This window comes from Leuciscus leuciscus (assembly GCF_965113295.1).
Source record: "Leuciscus leuciscus genome assembly, chromosome: 3".
NCBI classification, from domain to species: Eukaryota; Metazoa; Chordata; class Actinopteri; order Cypriniformes; family Leuciscidae; genus Leuciscus; species Leuciscus leuciscus.
In genome coordinates this window covers 55,461,636-55,483,173 of record NC_138727.1, presented here as the reverse complement: position 1 = coordinate 55,483,173, position 21,538 = coordinate 55,461,636, and the positions used below count along the sequence as shown (strand labels likewise).

General features: G+C 41.5%; 1 protein-coding gene across 3 annotated transcripts in view; it reads left to right on the top strand.

Annotated features, from left to right (window-relative positions):
• The first annotated feature begins 1,510 nt into the window (after nt 1–1,510).
• LOC309493802 (GTPase IMAP family member 9-like) overlaps nt 1,511–21,538 on the top strand; it is a 46,544-nt gene continuing 26,516 nt past the window's right edge. For 2 of the 3 annotated variants that reach the window (XM_082163052.1, XM_082163054.1), the window contains exons 1-2: nt 3,827–3,882; nt 13,195–13,271. Coding sequence is in view for 1 of the 3 variants with exons in the window: in XM_082163054.1 (XP_082019180.1) it covers nt 13,271 (1 nt within the window). In the remaining 2 variants the exon portion in view is untranslated. Of the gene's footprint in view, nt 1,683–3,826; nt 3,883–13,194; nt 13,272–21,538 lie in introns of those variants that run through there. The other variant, XM_082163053.1, reaches the window with a different exon arrangement.

The window sequence follows — 21,538 nt, the reverse complement described above, 5'->3', positions numbered from 1 at the left end:
AAAACATCAACAATGAAATATCTGTTAATTCTCAACAATAACTTTTGTACAAAATAAATAATGTTAAACTGGTTTGTAAACTGGTTTCACACTCAGTGTTGCTGGAAGTCAGTTGTAGTTCTTGTGTTTCTCTTTTTTCTGTTCTTGTTTCTCTGTCCTTCAGTGATTCTGCTTATCAGGTGTTCATCAGTGTCTCAATTCACTCACTTATTTTCATTCACTCTGTCAAGGGGACTACATTAGTGAACTAATGTAGGGAATAGTGAATGAGGGTATGGGGTGTGATTGGGAAAACAGCCTTTGAGTGTCGATTTTGAGCACTGTTCATTTACAGTATATTCCTGTAGGCTATTTTTGTTTTCTACGGTATATTACTGTTTTAATGAAAAATGGTATGATATTGTCAGAATTAGGCCTTTTTTTACAGCAAGGGGTAACAGTGTGTGTTCTGTGCTGTCATGTTGTCATGGGTTTATTGTTTCATTGAACACATTAGTCTTGTGTGTTTTTAAGCCCTCATGTTTGCCATGTGTCCTTGTCAAATATTGTTTCCTGTTACCACTGTTAGGTGTGTTCATGTTCATGTTTGAGTTTCATGCCATGCCTTTGTTTTATGTTTGATCATGTTTTTGAAATAAGGCTTCACTTTGGTTCTCCAACCTTGATTAACAATTAAACAATTGTTTCTCATTAAAAAAAAAAAATTAAAAAAAAGTTTTGTTTTTAACAAACAAAAATGTATGGATTTAATAAAATATGTTTGCCAAAAGAAACATTACTTGATATTTAATCTTATCCAGAATCTAATAAAAAAGACATCAATAATCTTAATTACATCAATAATTATTATAATATTTAACTTATTATACATTACTTCCACACATCCACAATTTCAGTTCTCAAGTGTCAGATTTTTAACTTCTAAGAGCTTGCAAACATTGACCTTAGAAAACAACTCAGATTGATACTGTCTTTGCACAACACAACATTTTATAGAATTTTCAATGTAATCCAAAGGATTTCTGACTAGTTGTAATCTCTCTCTTGTAGAATCTCTCTCTCTGTCTCTCTCTCTCACACACTATTTTACAATAAGGATACAATTTTGTGAATATAACATGCAATGCTATTTTTGTCTTCATTTATAAATATGTTATATTCATTAATATAGAGTCATACATGGTCAATGCATATGTTGGAGTATATTGAAAAATATAAGCACTGTAGTTTCACATATATGGAAATGTATTATGTAATGTATCATATTGTGACACTGTCACACATGACGCATGTTTTAACCACTCTATGTATTATAATGATTTTATGTATATTAGAGTTTTAATAGGTTTACATGTTGTCTTGGTCATTTTAGTCCATTTTATTCCTCTTATCTGTTTTATGTGTGTATGTCTTTAAATGATTATGGATCTGCCTGTCATGTGAGCAATCACATGACAGGAAACAGGAAATAGCCAGCATAAAGGAAGCAGCATGGCAAACAAAAGGGGGTCTCTGTCAAGAGGACCAATGCTGGATTGAGGAGTTTATTTTAAGGATTTACCATTCCAGCCAACCACATCACTTTTCATTGGATTATCAGTACAGTTGGATTGTATATACACCGGTGGACACTTACACATTGGGACTTACAGCACGCAAGGGCTCTTAAGGACTGTTTTATGGTATGGAACCAATGGACTATGCTTTTAACAGCCTAAGGCTTCTTTGTAGTGATGGCCAAATGAAGCGTTTCGAATATTGCTTTCTGATACAATTGTGTCGAAAATGGTTCATTACTCGAAGCTTCATTCATATATAAATTGCAGCACCATCTCCTGGTGAAGTAAATGTAATGCAACAAAGCTGACAACCATAAAATGCAAATAGGCTTATATGTTAACGGCCCGTTTATTACGTGTTTACCGAGGCGATCAAAGCTGAAACAGTGTTAGTGCTGTGAAACTCATTTATGTAGGTGAATTTTACAGATACTGATGAATTTCATGTGTTCACCTTGATAATAAAACATTAAGCATGATGTGTGTGTGTAATTATTTCTTTAGACAAGGACAGAAGATCAGACCAGCTTAAAAAAAGTTGGAAACCATCACAGAAATACTAATGGTTTCTATTAAAATACCAATAGGAACCATTGGCTTTTACCATTTAAACCACTACAGAATTCTTTTTTGTAGTGTGTTTGGGACATATTCCATTAGGATTTAATGCCCCCACCAATAGAACCCAACACATATCAGTAGAGACCCACAGAGACCACTATAATTCCCATTACAACCAATAAAATTCTCATGAAAACCATTAAATCCAATAGAATTTCGGTAATGGTTTTTATAGTTTTTTTTTTTTTTTTTTGCAGGGCAGTATCATGTGTGAAAGCTTTATCTTGTTTAGCTGTGGGAAGCAGAACTCTTAACTTGTTAACTGGTGGGACTGATATTTTTGTACAGGTATGTTGAAAAGGATGTGCTTGTGTAACTGGTTGTACTTGTATAATGTAGCAGAGGGTTTTTGAAGTTTCTGTCTTTGATGCATATTTTTATGTAACAATGTTCATATGTTCTCTAATTAATAATAAAAAAATGTGGCAGAGGGTGTGCTTTGAGTACATGCAGAAGGCTTAGACAAAGTGTTCATTAAATGGTATGGTTTTTATTCAGAAATATTATTTTCTTTGTCTTTGGTGAAAGGTGATATCTTTTTTTTTTTAAACAATTTCACCAGCTTTAGAGACACCGACTACTGACCTGACACCGACTACTGTTGCCATGGTTTGGCTTCACTTTTATAAGAAATACAGCCGCCAGGTTTCAAACCTGTCAACACTGGATTGGGCTGTCAAAGGTGGTTCACTACAGGAGTGAACCAGTGTGTTTGCTTCAGAAGTCATTTTCACGTGACTAGTGACGTAATGATACAAGCTCCGAAGCAGTGGTTCATTGCAAGGACCGTTCGAGTTTGAAGCAAGCTTCGGAGCGTCGGTGTCAGACGTAACATCACTACTTCTTTGTTGTATTGTGTTGTTTTAAGTTCCCGGAAGAGATTGTAAATACACGTCATTTATTCACTTTATTTCTGTTGTGGTCTCATCTTTTAAAACATTTAACAAACTGACACAGTTTAATCTGACCCCATTTTTATTCTTGTAACGCTACCGATTAGGCCAATTGTTACAATATTATATTTTGCAGTATATTCCCATATATGTCTGTTCCATAAGGATGTAGCCAATGTTCATTAACTTGAAAACAAATACATTACTCTTTTTAAAAATACTGCTTTAGCATACCTGCATGTTTGTGCTTTTGAACATGAGCAAACATGCCCAAATAAGCAAACATGTCCATACAAGTAAATGTATTTATTTTCCATTGACGCAAATCAGCCTCTCCCCTGAGGTAAATGTATTTTCCAGTAAATCAGGTTTATTCCTGTAAGGCAGAGCATTGGGTAATTTCGGTTTCACTTCAGCAAAAAAAAAGAAAAAAAGAAAAAAGAAAAGAAAAATTAAATATTCTTTTACATACAGATGAACAGTTTTACAAAAGTATTTAAAACAGTTTTAATCCTTTAAAACCATTTGCATTTTTTCTTTTTTTTTTGTGTACACATTGGATACATTTATTCTGACAGCAGGTTACTGCAAAATAATTGTTCTTCTGTTTACATGAACCCTGTCTTATAAGAACAGTTTTTGTTCACAAGAAAAGGCAGTGTAAGCCAGGCTGTTTGTCTTTGTGTGAGAAAAGAGTAGGAGGTGCTTTAATTTGATACGCATATATTTCAGTCGTCTCTTCACCTGTGAGCAGCAAATCGAAGTTGGTCAAATCTGAGGTTACAAGCCATTAACACAGCCAGCATCAAGTAAGTTTTTTTTTTTTTTTATTGGCTATTATTCTCTGACAATATTTCCACATAGGGGAAACTATTATATCTTGCATGCTTGCACAGTTATAGGGAACAAAGATATTTTCCAGTGAGCCGTCTGATATACAGTATCATGAGGATATCTTAAGTCTTAAGTTAAGATCAGTTAATTTAGGATTTTTCCCAAATTCGTATTACAGAAGCAAATCTTAATCTGATTTAGGATTCTTATCATATCTTACAAAATCTCATCTTATCTGTAATTATAGGAAATCTTAAACTCCTCCATCGAGTTTGGTAATCAACTCTCAGGTCTGTGTTCGCACAAACAGCTGTTGTGTGAAGTACAAAGAGTAAAAAGTAACATTGGCAGTGTTGCAGTGAGATAATTACGTGAATATGTTGAATAATAAGTTAATAAGTGAAATAAGTGATTGTTGAGCATTAGTGATGAACACCTGCTGTTAACAAGCAGAATCACTGAAGGAAAGAGGAACACACGAACAGAAAATAGAGAAACACAAGAACTAACTGACTTCCAGCCATTACACATTATTACACTTATTATTAACAGTATGACTTTATTTCTGTCATACATCTACAGAAGTTGTTATTGAGGTGTTTAATTGAAAATGTTTGGTTTGAAGTTACCATGATGGAGATCAGTGTTTGCTTTAGTTGGGATGCTGACCCTTGACTATTTAACATTAGTATTTCACTGTCTGAATGAACTGTGTCTTTGCATCTGTGCACACACAGTATATGAATGATTGCAGTTATACTGATTATGATGAAAAGATCATCGTATAGCCTGTTCATACACTAAATCTCTTTCAGTTTTAAATTCTGTATTAAAGTGTTATATAATAGTGAAGGGATTTATGGCTCTTTGAGGGGATCCGGATCTTGGCGATCCGTTCCTTTCAAAGAGCCGTTCAAAAGAACGGCTCTTTTGGCTCTTTTTAAATATTTAGTCAGTTTTAAGAAGCCAGCTTGGGGGCATCTCAGTTTATCCTGGAAATAATCACTGGGAGGAATTATGAGGTGAGATTTGTAGTCAAATAATTCAAACTCAGATATCACACACCAATATCTGAGTTTGAATTATTCTGAAATATTGATTATTACCTCATTTGTCGTGTGTGGACTATATTCCATAGGGTTGCACAACATCCCTCTGCTTAGACAGTGACATCACTATTTTGGATTTACCTTTAGTACAAAGTGTGTGTATGTGTAAAGCTACGTTGACTTATGTTATTCACACAATACCTAACGACCCGCTATTACTGACATTGGCACTGAGACAGAGAGGCACTCGCACGTGTTTTTATTTTTATTTTTTAAACTGGAGTAAGCATGTGACGGCAGCGTGCACAAGTCATGGCTCCGCTCCTACCCAATGACAGAGGCACGCAGGGTTTTTTCCACTGGAGTACTCACGTGAAGGATGCGTGCACAACTATCATCATGCTGTTCGGCCAACGCATTATCATCCCAAGTCGTCATATACTGACGCTTTTGACGTTTCGTCTACATCGAACGCACATGGCACCCTTTAGCGTCAATATGAGACGCAGATAGACTATCTGCGTCTCATATTGACGCTAAAGGGTGCCATGTGCGTCCCCTATAACTGTTCTGTCTCGCGGAGGAGCTAATTTGTGTGCATCTGTGTGAAACACGCATAGGAAAAAAAGAACGACAGAAAAAACGGCTCCCCTCCAGCCGCGACTCGGCTCCCATCGTTCATGTTTATGAGCCGTTCAAAAGAATCGGTTCGTTCGCGAACGTCACAACTCTATTATATAACCACCACTGTGAAACCATTGTAATAAATTACAATGATATTTTTTTAACATATAATTAACAGCCTAAAAAAGAAACAGAGCTACAATGTCTTGTAGAAACACAGAAATATAAAAATTCTGCATATGTCTCTCATCAATGGTGGCAATAATTTATTTGTATTTATTTATTCATGCAGGAGTGCATGCTTGGAGTTTTATACAATCCTGGAACCCAGCATGCATTGCGACATGAAAGTTTTTATTGTCACCATTGTTGAGATTCATGTGCTGATTGTTGATATCTGTGTGTGTCTGAGTTAAGCAGGAGTCCAACATTTTTAAAACACTATATATTATGTCAATATTCTTCAGAATAACTAATTACAGAAACATTGCTGTATTTCACATTATAGATTAAAAGATGTGATTAATACGAAAAACCCATAAATCCAAAGCTTTTACATCAGAGAAGATCAGAGAAGCAGACATGTCCAGGATGATTATGTAATCATCACATCAGTCATAAACACCTTATCTTTCTCTTGACTTTTTCTTGCCATAACAAAGGTGTTTTATAACCGCATAGTTAAAGCAGTCAGAGAAAAACTGATATAATAAAGTTAATGGTTCAAGAGCCCAACTAAAACAAATACTGATCTCCATCATGGTGATAATAACTTTATTATTTTCAATAAAACATCAACAATGAAATATCTGTTAATTCTCAACAATAACTTTTGTACAAAAGTCAAACTGGTTTGTAAACTGGTTTCACACTCAGTGTTGCTGGAAGTCAGTTGTAGTTCTTGTGTTTCTCTTTTTTCTGTTCTTGTTTCTCTGTCCTTCAGTGATTCTGCTTATCAGGTGTTCATCAGTGTCTCAATTCACTCACTTATTTTCATTCACTCTGTCAAGGGGACTATATTAGTGAACTAATGTAGGGAATAGTGAATGAGGGTATAGGGTGTGATCGGGAAAACAGCCTCTGAGTGTCGATTTTGAGCACTGTTCATTTACAGTATATTCATTTTCAATGTAATCCAAAGGATTTCTGACTAGTTGTAATCTCTCTCTTGTAGAATCTCTCTCTTTGTCTCTCTCTCTCTCACACACTATTTTACAATAAGGATACAATTTTGTGAATATAACATGCAATGCTATTTTTGTCTTCATTTATAAATGTTATATTCATTAATATAGAGTCATACATGGTCAATGCATATGTTGGAGTATATTGAAAAATATAAGCACTGTAGTTTCACATATATGGAAATGTATTATGTAATGTATCATATTATATTTTGCAGTATATTCCCATATATGTCTGTTCCATAAGGATGTAGCCAATGTTCATTAACTTGAAAACAAATACATTACTCTTTTTAAAAATACTGCTTTAGCATACCTGCATGTTTGTGCTTTTGAACATGAGCAAACATGCCCAAATAAGCAAACATGTCCATACAAGTAAATGTATTTATTTTCCATTGACGCAAATCAGCCTCTCCCCTGAGGTAAATGTATTTTCCAGTAAATCAGGTTTATTCCTGTAAGGCAGAGCATTGGGTAATTTCGGTTTCACTTCAGCAAAAAAAGAAAAAAGAAAAAAAGAAAAGAAAAATTAAATATTCTTTTACATACAGATGAGCAGTTTTACAAAAGTATTAAAACAGTTTTAATCCTTTAAAACCATTTGCATTTTTTCTTTTTTTTTTGTGTACACATTGGCTACATTTATTTTTTAAACAACATATGGTTTATATTAACTGACAGCAGGTTACTGCAAAATAATTGTTCTTCTGTTTACATGAACCCTGTCTTATAAGAACAGTTTTTGTTCACAAGAAAAGGCAGTGTAAGCTAGGCTGTTCTCTTACGAGAGGTCTCTCGTACTGCGTAAGATATCTTACGCTAGGGGAAAATCCTTTTTCCGCGAGATATTGAAGCCAAAAATTATCCTTAATTTTGTAATAATGCAAAACGCGTTGCGGCAGCATACAGACATAGGCGAGGCAGCTCGCGCGCCTATTGGCTGTTCTGCGGCAACTGCAGCAGCCTATCGAGCGAGGCCTGGCGTGACGCCAGACCCAATGAGGGTGCTTCGCGCCCGCTGCGTCACATCCCGCCGAAACGGGCGTGGTCTAGGCCTATAAATACCGCTCGCAGGCAGCTATTATCTGATTTTTCATCCTTCAAGCGAAGCACACGCATCGCTGGAGCTGGAGAAGAAGCCGCGCCGTCTGAGAGAGAGCACCTTCAGCGGGACGAGTCACTGAAGTCGCTGGCCGCGCCGCCTTCCTTGCCTTCCTGCTGCGCTTTCCGGCGCTTATATCCTTTTATTCTCTGTACTCTGTGTGTGTCGCCGCCGCGACACACATTCTAAAAGAGCAGCGTCTTTTTCAAGATGCCTTCCTGTGGCTCGTGCAGAGCCACACTCAGCGACGGGGACCGCCATGTTATCTGCGCTTCCTGCCTGGGTGAGGAACATGCAGCTCTCGTGCTCGCTGATGCCCATGGCGACTCTGAGGACTCGCCTGGCTTTCTTCACCGAGACTGCTCCCCCGCCTGCCGCGGTGTCGCGCCGTAAAAAGCGCCGTGCCCAGCGGGTCCCGGAACCTTCCCCCAGCCGCCAAAGCTCGCCGGTTCGCCCGCATGCTTCACCGGCTTCGTCAGCTTCTCTTCCTGACGGACAGCGGCCGCTGTCTGCCACCGCTTCCGTCGCCATCGCTGACGAGGAAGCCCTGCTGGGAGAGGAAGATTCCTGCTCTATCCTGGCATCAGGCAGTGAGGATTGGGCGGGCTCTGAGGATCTCGCGCCCCCTGCCCGCACATCGTCAGGCAAGAGAGCGTCCATCGAGACGGAGCTCATGCGGATACTCGCACAGGCCGCGGCGAGCCTCGGCCTCGAGTGGTCTTCGCCCGAGCAGCCCGCTCACAACCGGCTGGATGGCTTTTTCCTGCCTGGGGAGCGCGCTTCGCCTGCGTCCAAACCAGCGCCCTTTCTTCCTGAGCTACATGAAGAAGTCTCTAAGTCCTGGAACTATTCCTATTCATAATTCCTTATTCCTAAGTCCTATTCAGCTAGAGTGTGTCCAGCTGTTTCTTTGGCATTCTCTGCAGTTGACGATGCCAAGAACAGGGGATACCTTTCGCTGCCGCCGGTCGAAGAGGCGATAGCAGCCCACTTATGTCCGTCCTCCGCTGGACGGCGCGCTAAGCTGGCCCTACCCTCTAAAGCTTGCCGCACGACGTCAAGCCTGCTCCGCCGCACTTTCTCCGCCGCCGGGCAAGCTGCGTCAGCGCTGCACACCATGGCCACGTTGCAGATCTTCCAGGCCGATCTCCTCCAAAAGCTGGATGAGAAAGGACCTGACGCGATCTGCGTGCCGGACCTAAGAAGCGCCACGGACCTCGCTCTCCGTGCCACTAAGTCCGCAGCACAGGCCATTGGACGGAGTATGGCCTCTCTCACTGTGACCGAGAGACACCTGTGGCTGACGCTCTCAGAAATGGCCGAGTCCGAGCGCACCGCGTTCCTCGACGCCCCGCTTTCTCCCGCTGGCCTCTTTGGATCCTCCGTCAAGGATTTTGCGGCGAGATTCGCAGAGGTACAGAAAGCGTCACAGGCTATGAAGCACTTCCTCCCGAAGCGCTCCAGCTCTAGGATTGTGGTAAAGCCTGAGGCCCCGAAGTCGTCCTAGCACGCCTAGGAAAACGACGGTGTTCGAGTCCCGCTGCGGCCGGACTCCCACCAAAGTTATTCGCTCGTCCAGTTCCAGCAAATGTGACTGTTCCAGTGTTTTCTGCAGCCAACAAGCCGGTTCTGTCGCCCGCTTGCCTGCACACAAATGCCGTTTTCACGGCTACCCGGGATAAATCCCCAAGAGAGTGTATTTTCTGGTGTCCCGGCCACGGCCGATGGTGTCTCATGTGTAGTAAGAATGCCCACTGCCCAGTGCCCGTCTCTACACACACAAGCACAGCCTGTCACACAGATCGGTTGCGCTTCAAACGTGGTAAATGTGCCCACTACCCAGTGCCCACAAACACCACGTTATGCATGTCTCACGGTTTCTGTAAAAACGAAACCAGCGTGCATTCGCTTCACTCAAGCGAACAATGCTTTCGGTGTGATAAATGTGCCCGCTGTCCCGCGCCCACATCCACACATAGACATGACAGTTCCTACGGGACTCACCCAGCCCTCCCCCTCGCGGTTGACCGCCACAGAGGAGTCGAGCGCGGGCAATCTGCCCGCTGTTATCAGCGCGCCCCATGCCTCAAATGTCACGAGTGCGACGCTTGTGTTACAGCACACCGAAGCCTCTCCATCGCTGAGCGAACGGAGCGTGCTTCGTATTCAACCCCTAGCTATTCATGCAGACGCATGGGCAAAGCTGCCCGGGGTTTCGAAGTGGGTGCTGGACATTATAAAAAGAGGCTATTCGCTACAGTTTCGCTGACGCCCTCGCCGCTATACGGCGCACGTCGAGACCACGGTAAAAGCAGAAGTAGCACATTTACTTCGAGCCGAAGTGGCGAAACTATTGAACAAAGGGGCCATAGAGCCTCTCTCTCAAGTTCAGAGCGAAGGAGGGCTATACAGCAGATACTTCCTGGTACCAAAAAAAGACGGGTGTCTCAGACCCATACTACAGACTCCTCGCGCAGATTCGCCAAGGAGATTGGTTCGTGTCAATATATCTGAAAGACGCCTATTTTCAAATACAGATAGCGTCACGTCACAGGCGATATTTGAGATTCGCCTTCGAGGGCCAGGCACATCAGTACACAGTCCTGCCGTTCGGTTTATCCCTGGCACCCCGTACATTTCCGAAGTGCATGGATGCGGCGCTCGCACCCCTCAGAATGAGGGGCATGCGAGTACTGAACTATTTGGACGATTGGCTGATTCTAGCGCAATCTCGCTCAGTGCTCATAGAGCACATGACCATTTTACTCGATCACCTCGAGAATTTGGGTCTCAGTGTCAATTGGGCGAAGAGCTCTCTGTCCCCCAGTCAGTTGGACTCGCTGTCCATGATAGCGCGACTATCACCACAGCGCGCGGTAGACATTCAGCGTACAGCGAACTCGTTCCGCTGCGGCGCATCTGTCCCGCTCAAGACATTTCAGAAGATGCTGGGTCTCATGGCCTCAGCATCATCAGTGCTCCAGCTGGGCCTGCTCCGCATGCGCCCGCTGCAGTTTTGGCTGAAAGCGCAAGTCCCACGCCAAGCGTGGGCATCCGGTCTGCTTCGCCTCAAGGTCAATCAGAAGTGCGTCACAGCTCTGAAACCTTGGAGAGCGGACGACTGGTACCAATCAGGTGTAAGCCTGGGGACTTCCTCGAGGGTGAGAGTGGTGTCCACGGACGCATCCACCTCGGGATGGGGAGCGCTGCTCGAGGGCAGACCGTTCTTCGGCCAGTGGTCAGAACGGGAGAAGCTCCTGCACATAAACTGCCTCGAAATGCTGGCAGTAGACAACGCGCTGGCGCGTTTTTGTCCCCAAATAAAAGGACGCCACGTCCTGGTCCGCTCGGACAACATGTCTGTGGTGTCCTACATAAATCGCCAGAGAACGCCTCCTGGTATGGGCTCAGCGCAACCTGCGCTCGCTGAGAGCAGCGCACGTGCCAGGGCTCCTAAACATAGGACCAGACAGACTGTCCAGGAACAATGTTCCGGCAGGCGAATGGTCTCTACACCCACAGACAGTCCAACTGCTGTGGAAGAAATTCGGCAGAGCGGAAGTAGACCTGTTCGCGTCTCAAGAAAACGCTCACTGTCCGGAATTTTTCTCCAAGAGCAGGGACGCGCTGGCTCATGTATGGCCCCGCCGCCCGCTCTATGCATTTCCCCCGTCTCTCTCCTGCCTCAGGTGATAGAGCGGATCAGGGAAGAAGGATGCTCAGTGCTGCTTGTAGCACCGTTCTGGGAAAACCAACCTTGGTTCCCAGTTGTGATGCAGCTAGCGAGCACTGCCCCGTGGCCAGTGCCAGTGAGGAGAGACCTCCTCTCTCAGGCCCACGGCTCGATCTGGCATCCTCACCCGGAATTGTGGTCCCTTCATGTCTGGGCCATCAACGGGTACATGTTGAACTCCCTAAGTGAGTATTAAACACGATCACGCAGGCTAGAGCTCCGTCTACGAGACGGCTCTACTCCTCGAAATGGTCAGTGTTTTCGGGCTAGTGCACAGCCCGTGGCGTGTCACTCACAGACTGTGGAGTGACGGAGGTGCTTTCCTTCCTACAAGAGCTGTTTGATAAGGGCAGGACCCCTTCCACGCTCAAAGTTTATGTGGCGGCTATAGCAGCGTTCTCAAGAACAACGCTTGGTCAGTCAATAGGAAGGAACGATTTAGTCATCCGCTTCCTTAGAGGGGCTAAGAGACTGAATCCACCCAGACCTCCCTCAGTCCCCGTATCGGACCTTTCTACGGTACTGGAAGCCATGAAAGGTGGACCATTCGAGCCTCTACAGACGATTGATCTGAAACATCTGTCTTTCAAGACTGTGTTTCTGCTGGCTCTCGCTTCAGTAAAGCGCATAGGGGACTTACACGCGCTCTCTGTGAGCGCGACGTGCATGGAATTTGGGCCTAGTAATGACTCAAAAGTTATACTCAAACCTAAGCACGGTTATGTTCCAAAATCCCTCAACACACCGTTTAGGGCGCAGGTCATCTCCCTGTCAGCCCTACTGGTCCCTGATGAGGAAAGAGACGCGGGCCTCCTTTGCCCAGTCAGGGCATTACGAGCTTATGTGTCTCGCTCGTCTGTTTTCAGACAGACAGAGCAGCTCTTTGTTTCGTTCAGCGGGCGTTCTAAGGGACTAGCCGCGTCGAAACAGAGCATGCAGTGCCCGTTGGGTGTCAGAGCGCACTCCACGAGAGGCATGGCCTCTTCGTGGGCCTGGTCGAGTGGGATTGCCTTGCAAGATATTTGTACGGCGGCGGGCTGGGCCTCCCCGTCTACATTTATAAGGTTTTACAACGTAGAGGTTCCCGCCCTGCAGGCCAGGCTGCTGTCGGTCTAGTTAACCAGTATTATCTGACCTGATGCTATCAGCTCAGAATGCTGCGTCTACTGAGCACAGCTCGATGATCGACAGTGAAAAGCAGTAGCACAAGATGTGCCTGGGCAAACTGTGTAAGACCCACATTTCCCCATCAGTTCAGGCCGTACCCCGCCCTGTCTGTATGATGAAATTCGCGTCTAAGCGACGCTGCCATATGTGGAAGAGTGCGGCTTCGCCCCTCCCTCTTCCCGGACTCCCTGTGAGTTCCCTGGGTGATTGTGCACTATATGAACCCCGGGCTTTCGCCCTTGGGTCTTTGGTGTCAGATCTCAGCATGCACAGCGTTTTGCATTGGGTCCCCTAGCGTAAGATATCTTATGCAGTACGAGAGACCTCTTCTAGAGAGAACCGAGGTTACGTTAGTAACCGAGTACGTTTGTCTTTGTGTGAGAAAAGAGTAGGAGGTGCTTTAATTTGATACGCATATATTTCAGTCGTCTCTTCACCTGTGAGCTGCAGATCGAAGTTGGTCAAATCTGAGGTTACAAGCCATTAACACAGCCAGCATCAAGTAAGTTTATTTATGTTTTATTGGCTATTATTCTCTGACAATATTTCCACATAGGGGAAACTATTATATCTTGCATGCTTGCACAGTTATAGGGAACAAAGATATTTTCCAGTGAGCCGTCTGATATACAGTATCATGAGGATATCTTAAGTCTTAAGTTAAGATCAGTTAATTTAGGATTTTTCCCAAATTCGTATTACAGAAGCAAATCTTAATCTGATTTAGGATTCTTATCATATCTTACAAAATCTCATCTTATCTGTAATTATAGGAAATCTTAAACTCCTCCATCGAGTTTGGTAATCAACTCTCAGGTCTGTTTTCGCACAAACAGCTGTTGATTAAAATGAAGAAACAAAATAAGTAGTTGTAACGAAGGTATGTTGTGTTGTGTGAACAAGGAGACGGGAACCGGCGAACATTTAACAACTTTAAAAATCATAAAATAAATAAATTACAAAACGAAAGTAAAGGTGGCAGCCCCTCACAGCCGACTGCCGCACACACATAAACTAAACAAAACATAAAATAACATTACATATAAATTGTCCAGGCCTGGTCCTCTCTCGTCGCTCCTTTTATGCTTCCGAAGCTTCTCCGTGAGAGATACGCTGTTCTCATCTGACCCGGTTTCCGGGTCGAGTACGCTGTGCGCGTTTGTGCTGCCGCTTCGTATCCTGGATTGTTTGTACTGTTTGTCCTGTTCGGATATTTATTTTTTTTTCATCGGAACTCTGTGTTGATTACTCCGTTTCTCACTATTGCTCCCTGACCTGGACTGTTGTCACTACACTGACTACCTCTGCTGTCTGTAAGACGTTGAGAACGCTGTGCGTGTCTGTGCAGCTGTTTTGCGCCTGGTTGGATTACTCCATTTTTTTTCACTGTTTGAACTCTGAACTTAACTGTTGATAAGTTTGCCATCGGGCTGCTGCGAGCTCTCTTCCCTGTTACATCTCTACCACATTCGGCTCCTCAGATGGGCGAGTTACCGCTCTCTCTGTCGGTTGCGCTGTTTGTTTACTGCTTACTATTTTTTATTTTATTTTTTTTGCCTCATTTTTTGTCTTACATCTGTGATGGATATTGAATATTTTCCATCACAACTGAGAGCCTTTAACTGCCGCCCGCGTCTTGATCCGATGACGTATGAATACTGTCAGAGACTAGGGATTCTCAGTCGTCCAAGATACATACACTGTTTGCTGCGCACACTCTTGAGTTCCTTTTGTTCAAAGCCTGATGCTCCTCCATGCATCTGGACCAACAATAGACTACCGTCCATACCTAGACAGCTGCCTGCCGGTCCCACCATTTAGCACTCTCTGATCTATCTCACTGATAGCGATCAGCAACATACATCTAATTTGAATCTCTTGCATCATCACTTTGCACTTTTGAACTGTCGATCAATATCGGACAAAGCCCCTTATCTCAATGAAATGATCACTGACAATAAACTTGATTTTTCTTCTCACTGAAACTTGGCAAGTTTCTGAAGATTTTCTACAGTTAAATCTACTTACGCCTGATGGCTATATGTATCTGTCTAGGCCGCGACTCCATGGTAAAGGGGGTGGTCTCGCTATCATCCATCGTGATAACCTCCGAATCAAGCAACTTGACTTTCATGACACCAATACATTTGAGTACATGGTTTTGAAGGCTGACTCTCTCATAATTATTTTGCTCTATCGACCTCCTAAGGTCCTGTCCAACTTCTTTTCTGAACTCAGTGAACTGTTGACCCCTGCCTGCTCATTGTCATTTCCCATTCTACTGCTTGGTGACTTTAATATTCATGTTGATGCTGTTTGCTCTAACACCAACCAGTTACTTTCTACACAGCAAAATCCCCAGTGTTAAATCAACACTGCTCAGAGCAAATATGGTCCCACTCTACAGAGTGTTAAAATAACACTGAAGCAGAGTTAAAGTTAATGAGATAATTAAGTGATTAATTGAGTGACGATTGAACATTAGTGATGAGTCGGCGCCAATGGCCTCATGGTCAGTGCGCTGACACGTAGCGCCTTTGCGCTCGGGCGGCCCGAGTTTGAGTCCCGGCCCGTGGACCTTTCCCGATCCCATCCCCCGTCTCTCTCCCACCTCGTTTCCTGTCATCTCTCTACTGTCCTGTCACAATAAAAGGAAAATCACCACAAAAAAAACAGTATACAAAGAACATTAGTGATGAACACCTGCAGTTAACAAGCAGAATCACTGAAGGAAAGAGAAACACAAGAACTACAACTGACTTCCAGTCACAGTCACATTAAATCAGATCAAGATAAAAGACATTAAATCTCTGAAGATCTCAGCAGAGGAGGATTAAACAACTCCACAAACAGCATTACCAGCTTCACTTATTACTAACCAGACTGACTTTATTTCTGTCATATGTCTATGAACAGAGGTTTAGATGTTGATGTTTTAAAATGTTTGGCCACCATTATGGTGATCGGTGTTTCCTTTAGTTGGGCAGTTTGAATCTTGGCATTTTAAGTAAAATTTTGGTCTTTGTAACAGTATTTACCAAAGCACATAATTTGTTACAAAGAATGCCAAAAACGAAGGCGTTCAGGTGGTTTAGTTTTCATTATTATAAAGTAGAGTGATTCACTAATCTTTTCCCTGATCATAAGTTGTCATTTGTTATAAAAAAATAGCTTGCACCTTTCTTTATTTTTATTTTTATATACATTGCTTAATTTTTGGGAAAATCATTATTTTCTTTTATTTATTTTTTAGGAACAAACAGACATCAAGAAGCAGCATATGAATCTCAACAATGGTGACATGCTTCATGCTGCAATGCATGCTGTGAGCCAAGCGTTTTATACTATGGTGCCTCCCAGAATGCATTGCGGTATAAAAAGCATGTCACCATTGTTGAGATTCATATGTGGGTTCTTGATGTCTGTGTGTTTGTCCAAAGATTACTTTCCCAATAATAATAAAAAAAATAAAAAAAAATCAGCTTGATGTCTGATCTGAAGAAGTCAATGTTGTTAAAAAATATATATTAATAACACGTAACCACTTTCAGTCAATGAGACAATTTGTAAACTTTATGATGTTGAAAACTATAACCTATCACCTGACTGTCTTTGATTCTGGCTTTCCTTGCAACAAATGATGTGTTTTAGTAAACACTGTTACAAAGACCATAAACTCCCATAAGAAGTCAAGTTAAATTACACAACTAAAGGCAACACTGTTCGCCATAATGGTGATTTTTTTTAATGGTGAATTTAAACCATCAACATCTAAACCTCTGTTAATTCTCAATAAGAACTGTAGACGTCTGACAGAAATAAAATCAGTCTGGTTAGTAATAAGGGAAGCTGGTAATGCTGTTTGTGGAGTTGTTTAATCCTCCTCTGCTGAGATCTTCACAGATTGAATCTCTTCTTTTTATCTTTAGTTGATTTAATCTAAGGCTGTGGCTGAAGTCAGATGTTGTTCTTGAGTTTCTCTTTCCTTCAGTGATTCTGCTTGTTAAAGGACAAGTTCGGTATTTTACACTTAAAGCCCTGTTTACAGATCGTATCTGATGAAATAGAACGGTTAAGATTAAAATTTGGACACATGCTCCTGTCCCGAGAATTTTAGGTTTATTTCGCTCCCCCCCCCCACCCCCACCCCCACAATGGTTGTCTATATGCACTGGAAGATTCCGTCCTAAAAACACATTAAACTTTCGTTTACAAAGACGTGAAACTCACCGAGTGGTCAGGGGGTGTTCACTGATATGTTCCATCAAAAATCGCTGAAAAAGATGCATTCCAACAGGTTTTATCGTAGTTTTTGTCCAACTCCATTGACTTAATAGGACGTGCTGTGAGACCGCAGCACCTTTACGGTATTACTCCGCCGCTTCTTCTTCTGCTTCTTCTGTGTATTCAATGAAATGCCCGTGGTTTGCTTGCAATTGGCAAAGGTGCATTATCGCCACCAACTGGGCTGGAGTGTCTATTATTCAAGCTCTCAACGGAAGAATCACGGGTGTGACGCGTTTGGCAAAATAGGTCCACAAAAGCTAAATAAACCTAAAATTCTCGGGACAGGAGCATGTATCCAAATTTTAATCTTAACCGTTCTATTTCATCAGATACGATCTGTAAACAGGGCTTTAAGTGTAAAATACCGAACTTGTCCTTTAACTGCAGGTGTTCATCACTAATGTTCAATCATTACTCAGTTAATCACTTAATTATCTCATTAACTTTAACACTGCTTTAGTGTTACTTTAACACTCTGTAGAGTGGGACCATATTTGCTCTGAGCAGTGTTGATTTAACACTGGGGATTTTTCTGTGTAGACAATGACAACGACTAATGGTAAAAACATATATTCTTGAGAATTTTGATATGGCTGACACACGACCTAACCCCAGATAGATTGTTACATTGTTTCGGCCCACATCTGGCACTTGTGGAATGTGGATCTGGCCCACATGCAGCGTGGAATGATGGCACTGTTTGCCAAATCTGGGCCACAAGCAGGCCATAGCAATGCCACATGTCAGCCAAGAGCAAAGAAATAAACCAGAACTGGACCTTATCTGAGCCACAAAGTCTGTGTATATTAAATATGGAGTCATCTCAGCCTTAATAAGCCTGTTAACAAGCAGAATCACTGAAGGAAAGAAGAGAACAGAAAAAGAGACGAGCAGAAACACAATAACTACAACTGACTTCAGACACAGTCTTAGATGAAATCAACTGAAGAGAAAAGAAGACATTAAATCTGTGAAGATCTCAGCAGAGGAGAATTAAACAACTCCACAAACAGCATTACCAGCTTCACTTATTACTAACCAGACTGACTTTATTTCTGTCAGACGTCGACAAAAGTTTTTATCGAGAATTAACAGAGGTTTAACTCTAATATGTTTCATTTGAAGTCACCATAACAGTGATTAGTGTGTCAATTAGTTGGGCTCTTAACTCTAATTAAATATTTGTCTTTTTTGGCTGCTGTGACAGTGTTTTTGTCAAACACATTTGCAGCAGCAAAGAAAGCTAAAGTGAAATGAGATCAGGTGATGATGGTTATCTGTTGATGGTTTTATAATCATCATGAAATAACCTGTTTCACTGATGTCTTTGGAATCTAACAATTGTGTTGTTCCATTAAAATTTTCACATCACAAACCCTGTGTTACTGCAGCATGAGATCCAGCAATATTTTAGCAGTATTTGTGTGGAGTTAAGATGCTTCTGTAATACCCTTGTCTTATCTGTAGTTAAAATAAGATTATGCACTTAAGAAATGTCATTCTGTAATAGCTTTTGTCCTAAATGAGGTCCAAGCTGAAATTGTCATAGTTACCAAACAGATAAAATAGGATTCTAAAGCTTTCCTGTAGCTCAAATAGTAGAGCATTGGCACTTGCAATGTCAAGGGATTGATTCCCAGGAAAAACAAGAACTGAAAAGAATGTAAATGTGTACCTTGAACTGCAATGTAAGTCGCTTTAGATAAATGTGTAAATGTAAAGATATGATCTTGAATGCCACAACTGATCAATCAGAATCACATATTCCAGATAGCTGCATAAAGGTTTTTAAAGGGACTTTATGATCTACCAGGGAACGTCTTAATTAAATTTAACAAATTAGAATTGAGTAATAATTAATCAAAATAATTCCTTAAAAGTTAACCATTTAAAATGAGTAAAATTTACAACAATTTTGTTTTACCTGATGTTAACAAGCAGAATCACTGAAGGGGAAAACCATAAGATTAAGTCACCATTATGGTGATCAGTGTATTTTTTAGTTGGGCCCTTGACCCTTAAATCATTAACTTTAGATTTTGTTTGGCTGCTGTGCCTGAGTTATAACCAGAGGTGGGTAATCCAGGGGCCAAAGAGTAAAAGTCCTGTCATATGTTTATTCCACCCATGAACTCAGCAGCTGATTTCACTAATTAGTTCTCTCTCCTGCTGAATTAGCAAATCCAGGTGATTGGAAATACTGAGGACTTTTACTTTCTGAACCTGGACTTTACACCTCTGCATAGCAATGCCACATGTCAGCCAAGAGCAAATAAACCAGAACTGGAACTTATCGTAGCCAAAAAAATCTGTGTATATTAAATATGGAGTAATTTCAGCCACAACCACTTGAACCACTGAAGAGAAAATAAGACATTAAATCTGTGAAGATCTCAGCAGAGGAGGATTAAACAACTCCACAAACAGCATTACCAGCTTCACTTATTACTAACCAGACTGACTTTATTTCTGTCAGACGTCTACAAAAGTTTTATTGAGAATTAGCAGAGGTTTAACTCTAATGTGTTTCATTTGAAGTCACCATAACAGTGATTAGTGTTTCCATTAGTTGGGCTCTTAACTCTTATTATATCTTTTGTATCTTTTGGCCGCTGTGACAGTGTGTGTGTCAAACACATTTGCAGCAGCAAAGAAAGATAAAGTGAAATGAGATCAGGTGATGATGGTTATCTGTTGATGGTTTTATAATCATCATGAAATAACCTGTTTCACTGAGATTTTTTATAATCTAACAATTATGTTGTTCCACTAATATTTTCACACCAGAAACCCTGTGTTACTGCAGCATGAGATCCAGAAATATAACAATCGGTTTAAGTCTGTAAACAAACATGAAATAAAAAAAAAAAATTCCTATGCTGACACACACAGATATCAACAATCAGCGTATGAATCTCAAAAATGGTGACAATCACAAATATTTAGATAAACAGATTAATTCAGAACATCACTGAAAAGCTACTAATTCACAACAAAAACAACAGCAAAAAATAAAAGCAAATATTTAGAATCAAACAAAATTATAGGACTATTCAGCTGCATAATTAATTCATGTTGCAATGCATGCTGGGAGTTTTGTACTATGCTGGTACCCAGCATGCATTGCAGCAAGGTACTTTTGATTGTCACCATTGTTGATGTCTGCGTGTGTCATAAAAAACTTACTTTTTTGTGTTCATGTTTGTTTAAGTCTTCTAACTTTTTGTTATAGTATTGCTGGATCTCATGCTGCAGTAACACAGGGTTTGTGATGTGAATATATTAGTGGAACAACATAATTGTTAGATTAAAATACCTCAGTGAATTAGTCTATTTCATGATGATTATAAAACCATCAACAGGTAACCATCATCACCTGATCTCATCTCACTTTAGCGTTCTTTGCTGCTGCAAATGTGTTCGACAAACACACTGTCACAGCAGCCAAAAAAGACATTATATCAAGAGTTAAGAGCCCAACTAATGGACACACTAATTACTGTTATGGTGACTTCAAATGAAACACATTAGAGTTAAACCTCTGTTAATTCTCAATAAAAACTTTTGTAGACGTCTGACAGAAATAAAGTCAGTCTGGTTAGTAATAAGTGAAGCTGGTAATGCTGTTTGTGGAGTTGTTTAATCCTCCTCTGCTGAGATCTTCACAGATTTAATGTCTTCTTTTCTCTTCAGTTGATTTCATCTGAGGCTGTGGCTGAACTTACTCCATATTTAATATACACAGATTTTTTGGCTACGATAAGGTCCAGTTCTGGTTTATTTCTTTGCTCTTGGCTGACATGTGGCATTGCTATGCAGAGGTGTAAAGTCCAGGTTCAGAAAGTAAAAGTCCTCCTCAGTATTTTGTTCCAATCACCTGGATTTGCTAATTCAGCAGGAGAGAGAACTAATTAGTGAAATCAGCTGACTGAGTTTATGGGTGGAATAAACATATGGCAGGACTTTTACTCTTTGGCCCCTGGATTACCCACTGGTTATAACAGCCAGATGAACAAAAAGAAAAGGTGATCTGATGGTGTTGGTTGTGTTTTTACATAATCATTATTTCACAATCATTTGACCTGAATTCACTGAACTCATAAAGAGTCCAATTTCTGAGTTAGGTTTACTTTATTAATTATTAGTGATGTTACGTTCGTGAACGAATCGTTCTTTTTGAACGAATCTTTTAGGTGAACGAATCGTTCTCGTTCACGTAATCCATTGACTCATATTTCTCGTTCACTGAAATTCCTCCCTCCACAGCCGCGCGGCGCTATTAGCAGCGCATGCGCAGCTCAGTGAACCGGGTAGCTCTGTGTTTTCAACCTGTCAAGAATGACTAAACCTCAAGCCAATAGCCTTCGAGTATGAGATGTGACGGAGCATGTGATTTGTTGGATGTAGTGAACGAATACGCCCTTCACTGACTGTGACCGAGTTGCTTTTGAGGCCCTGTCCCAAATGGCACACTCCGGACTT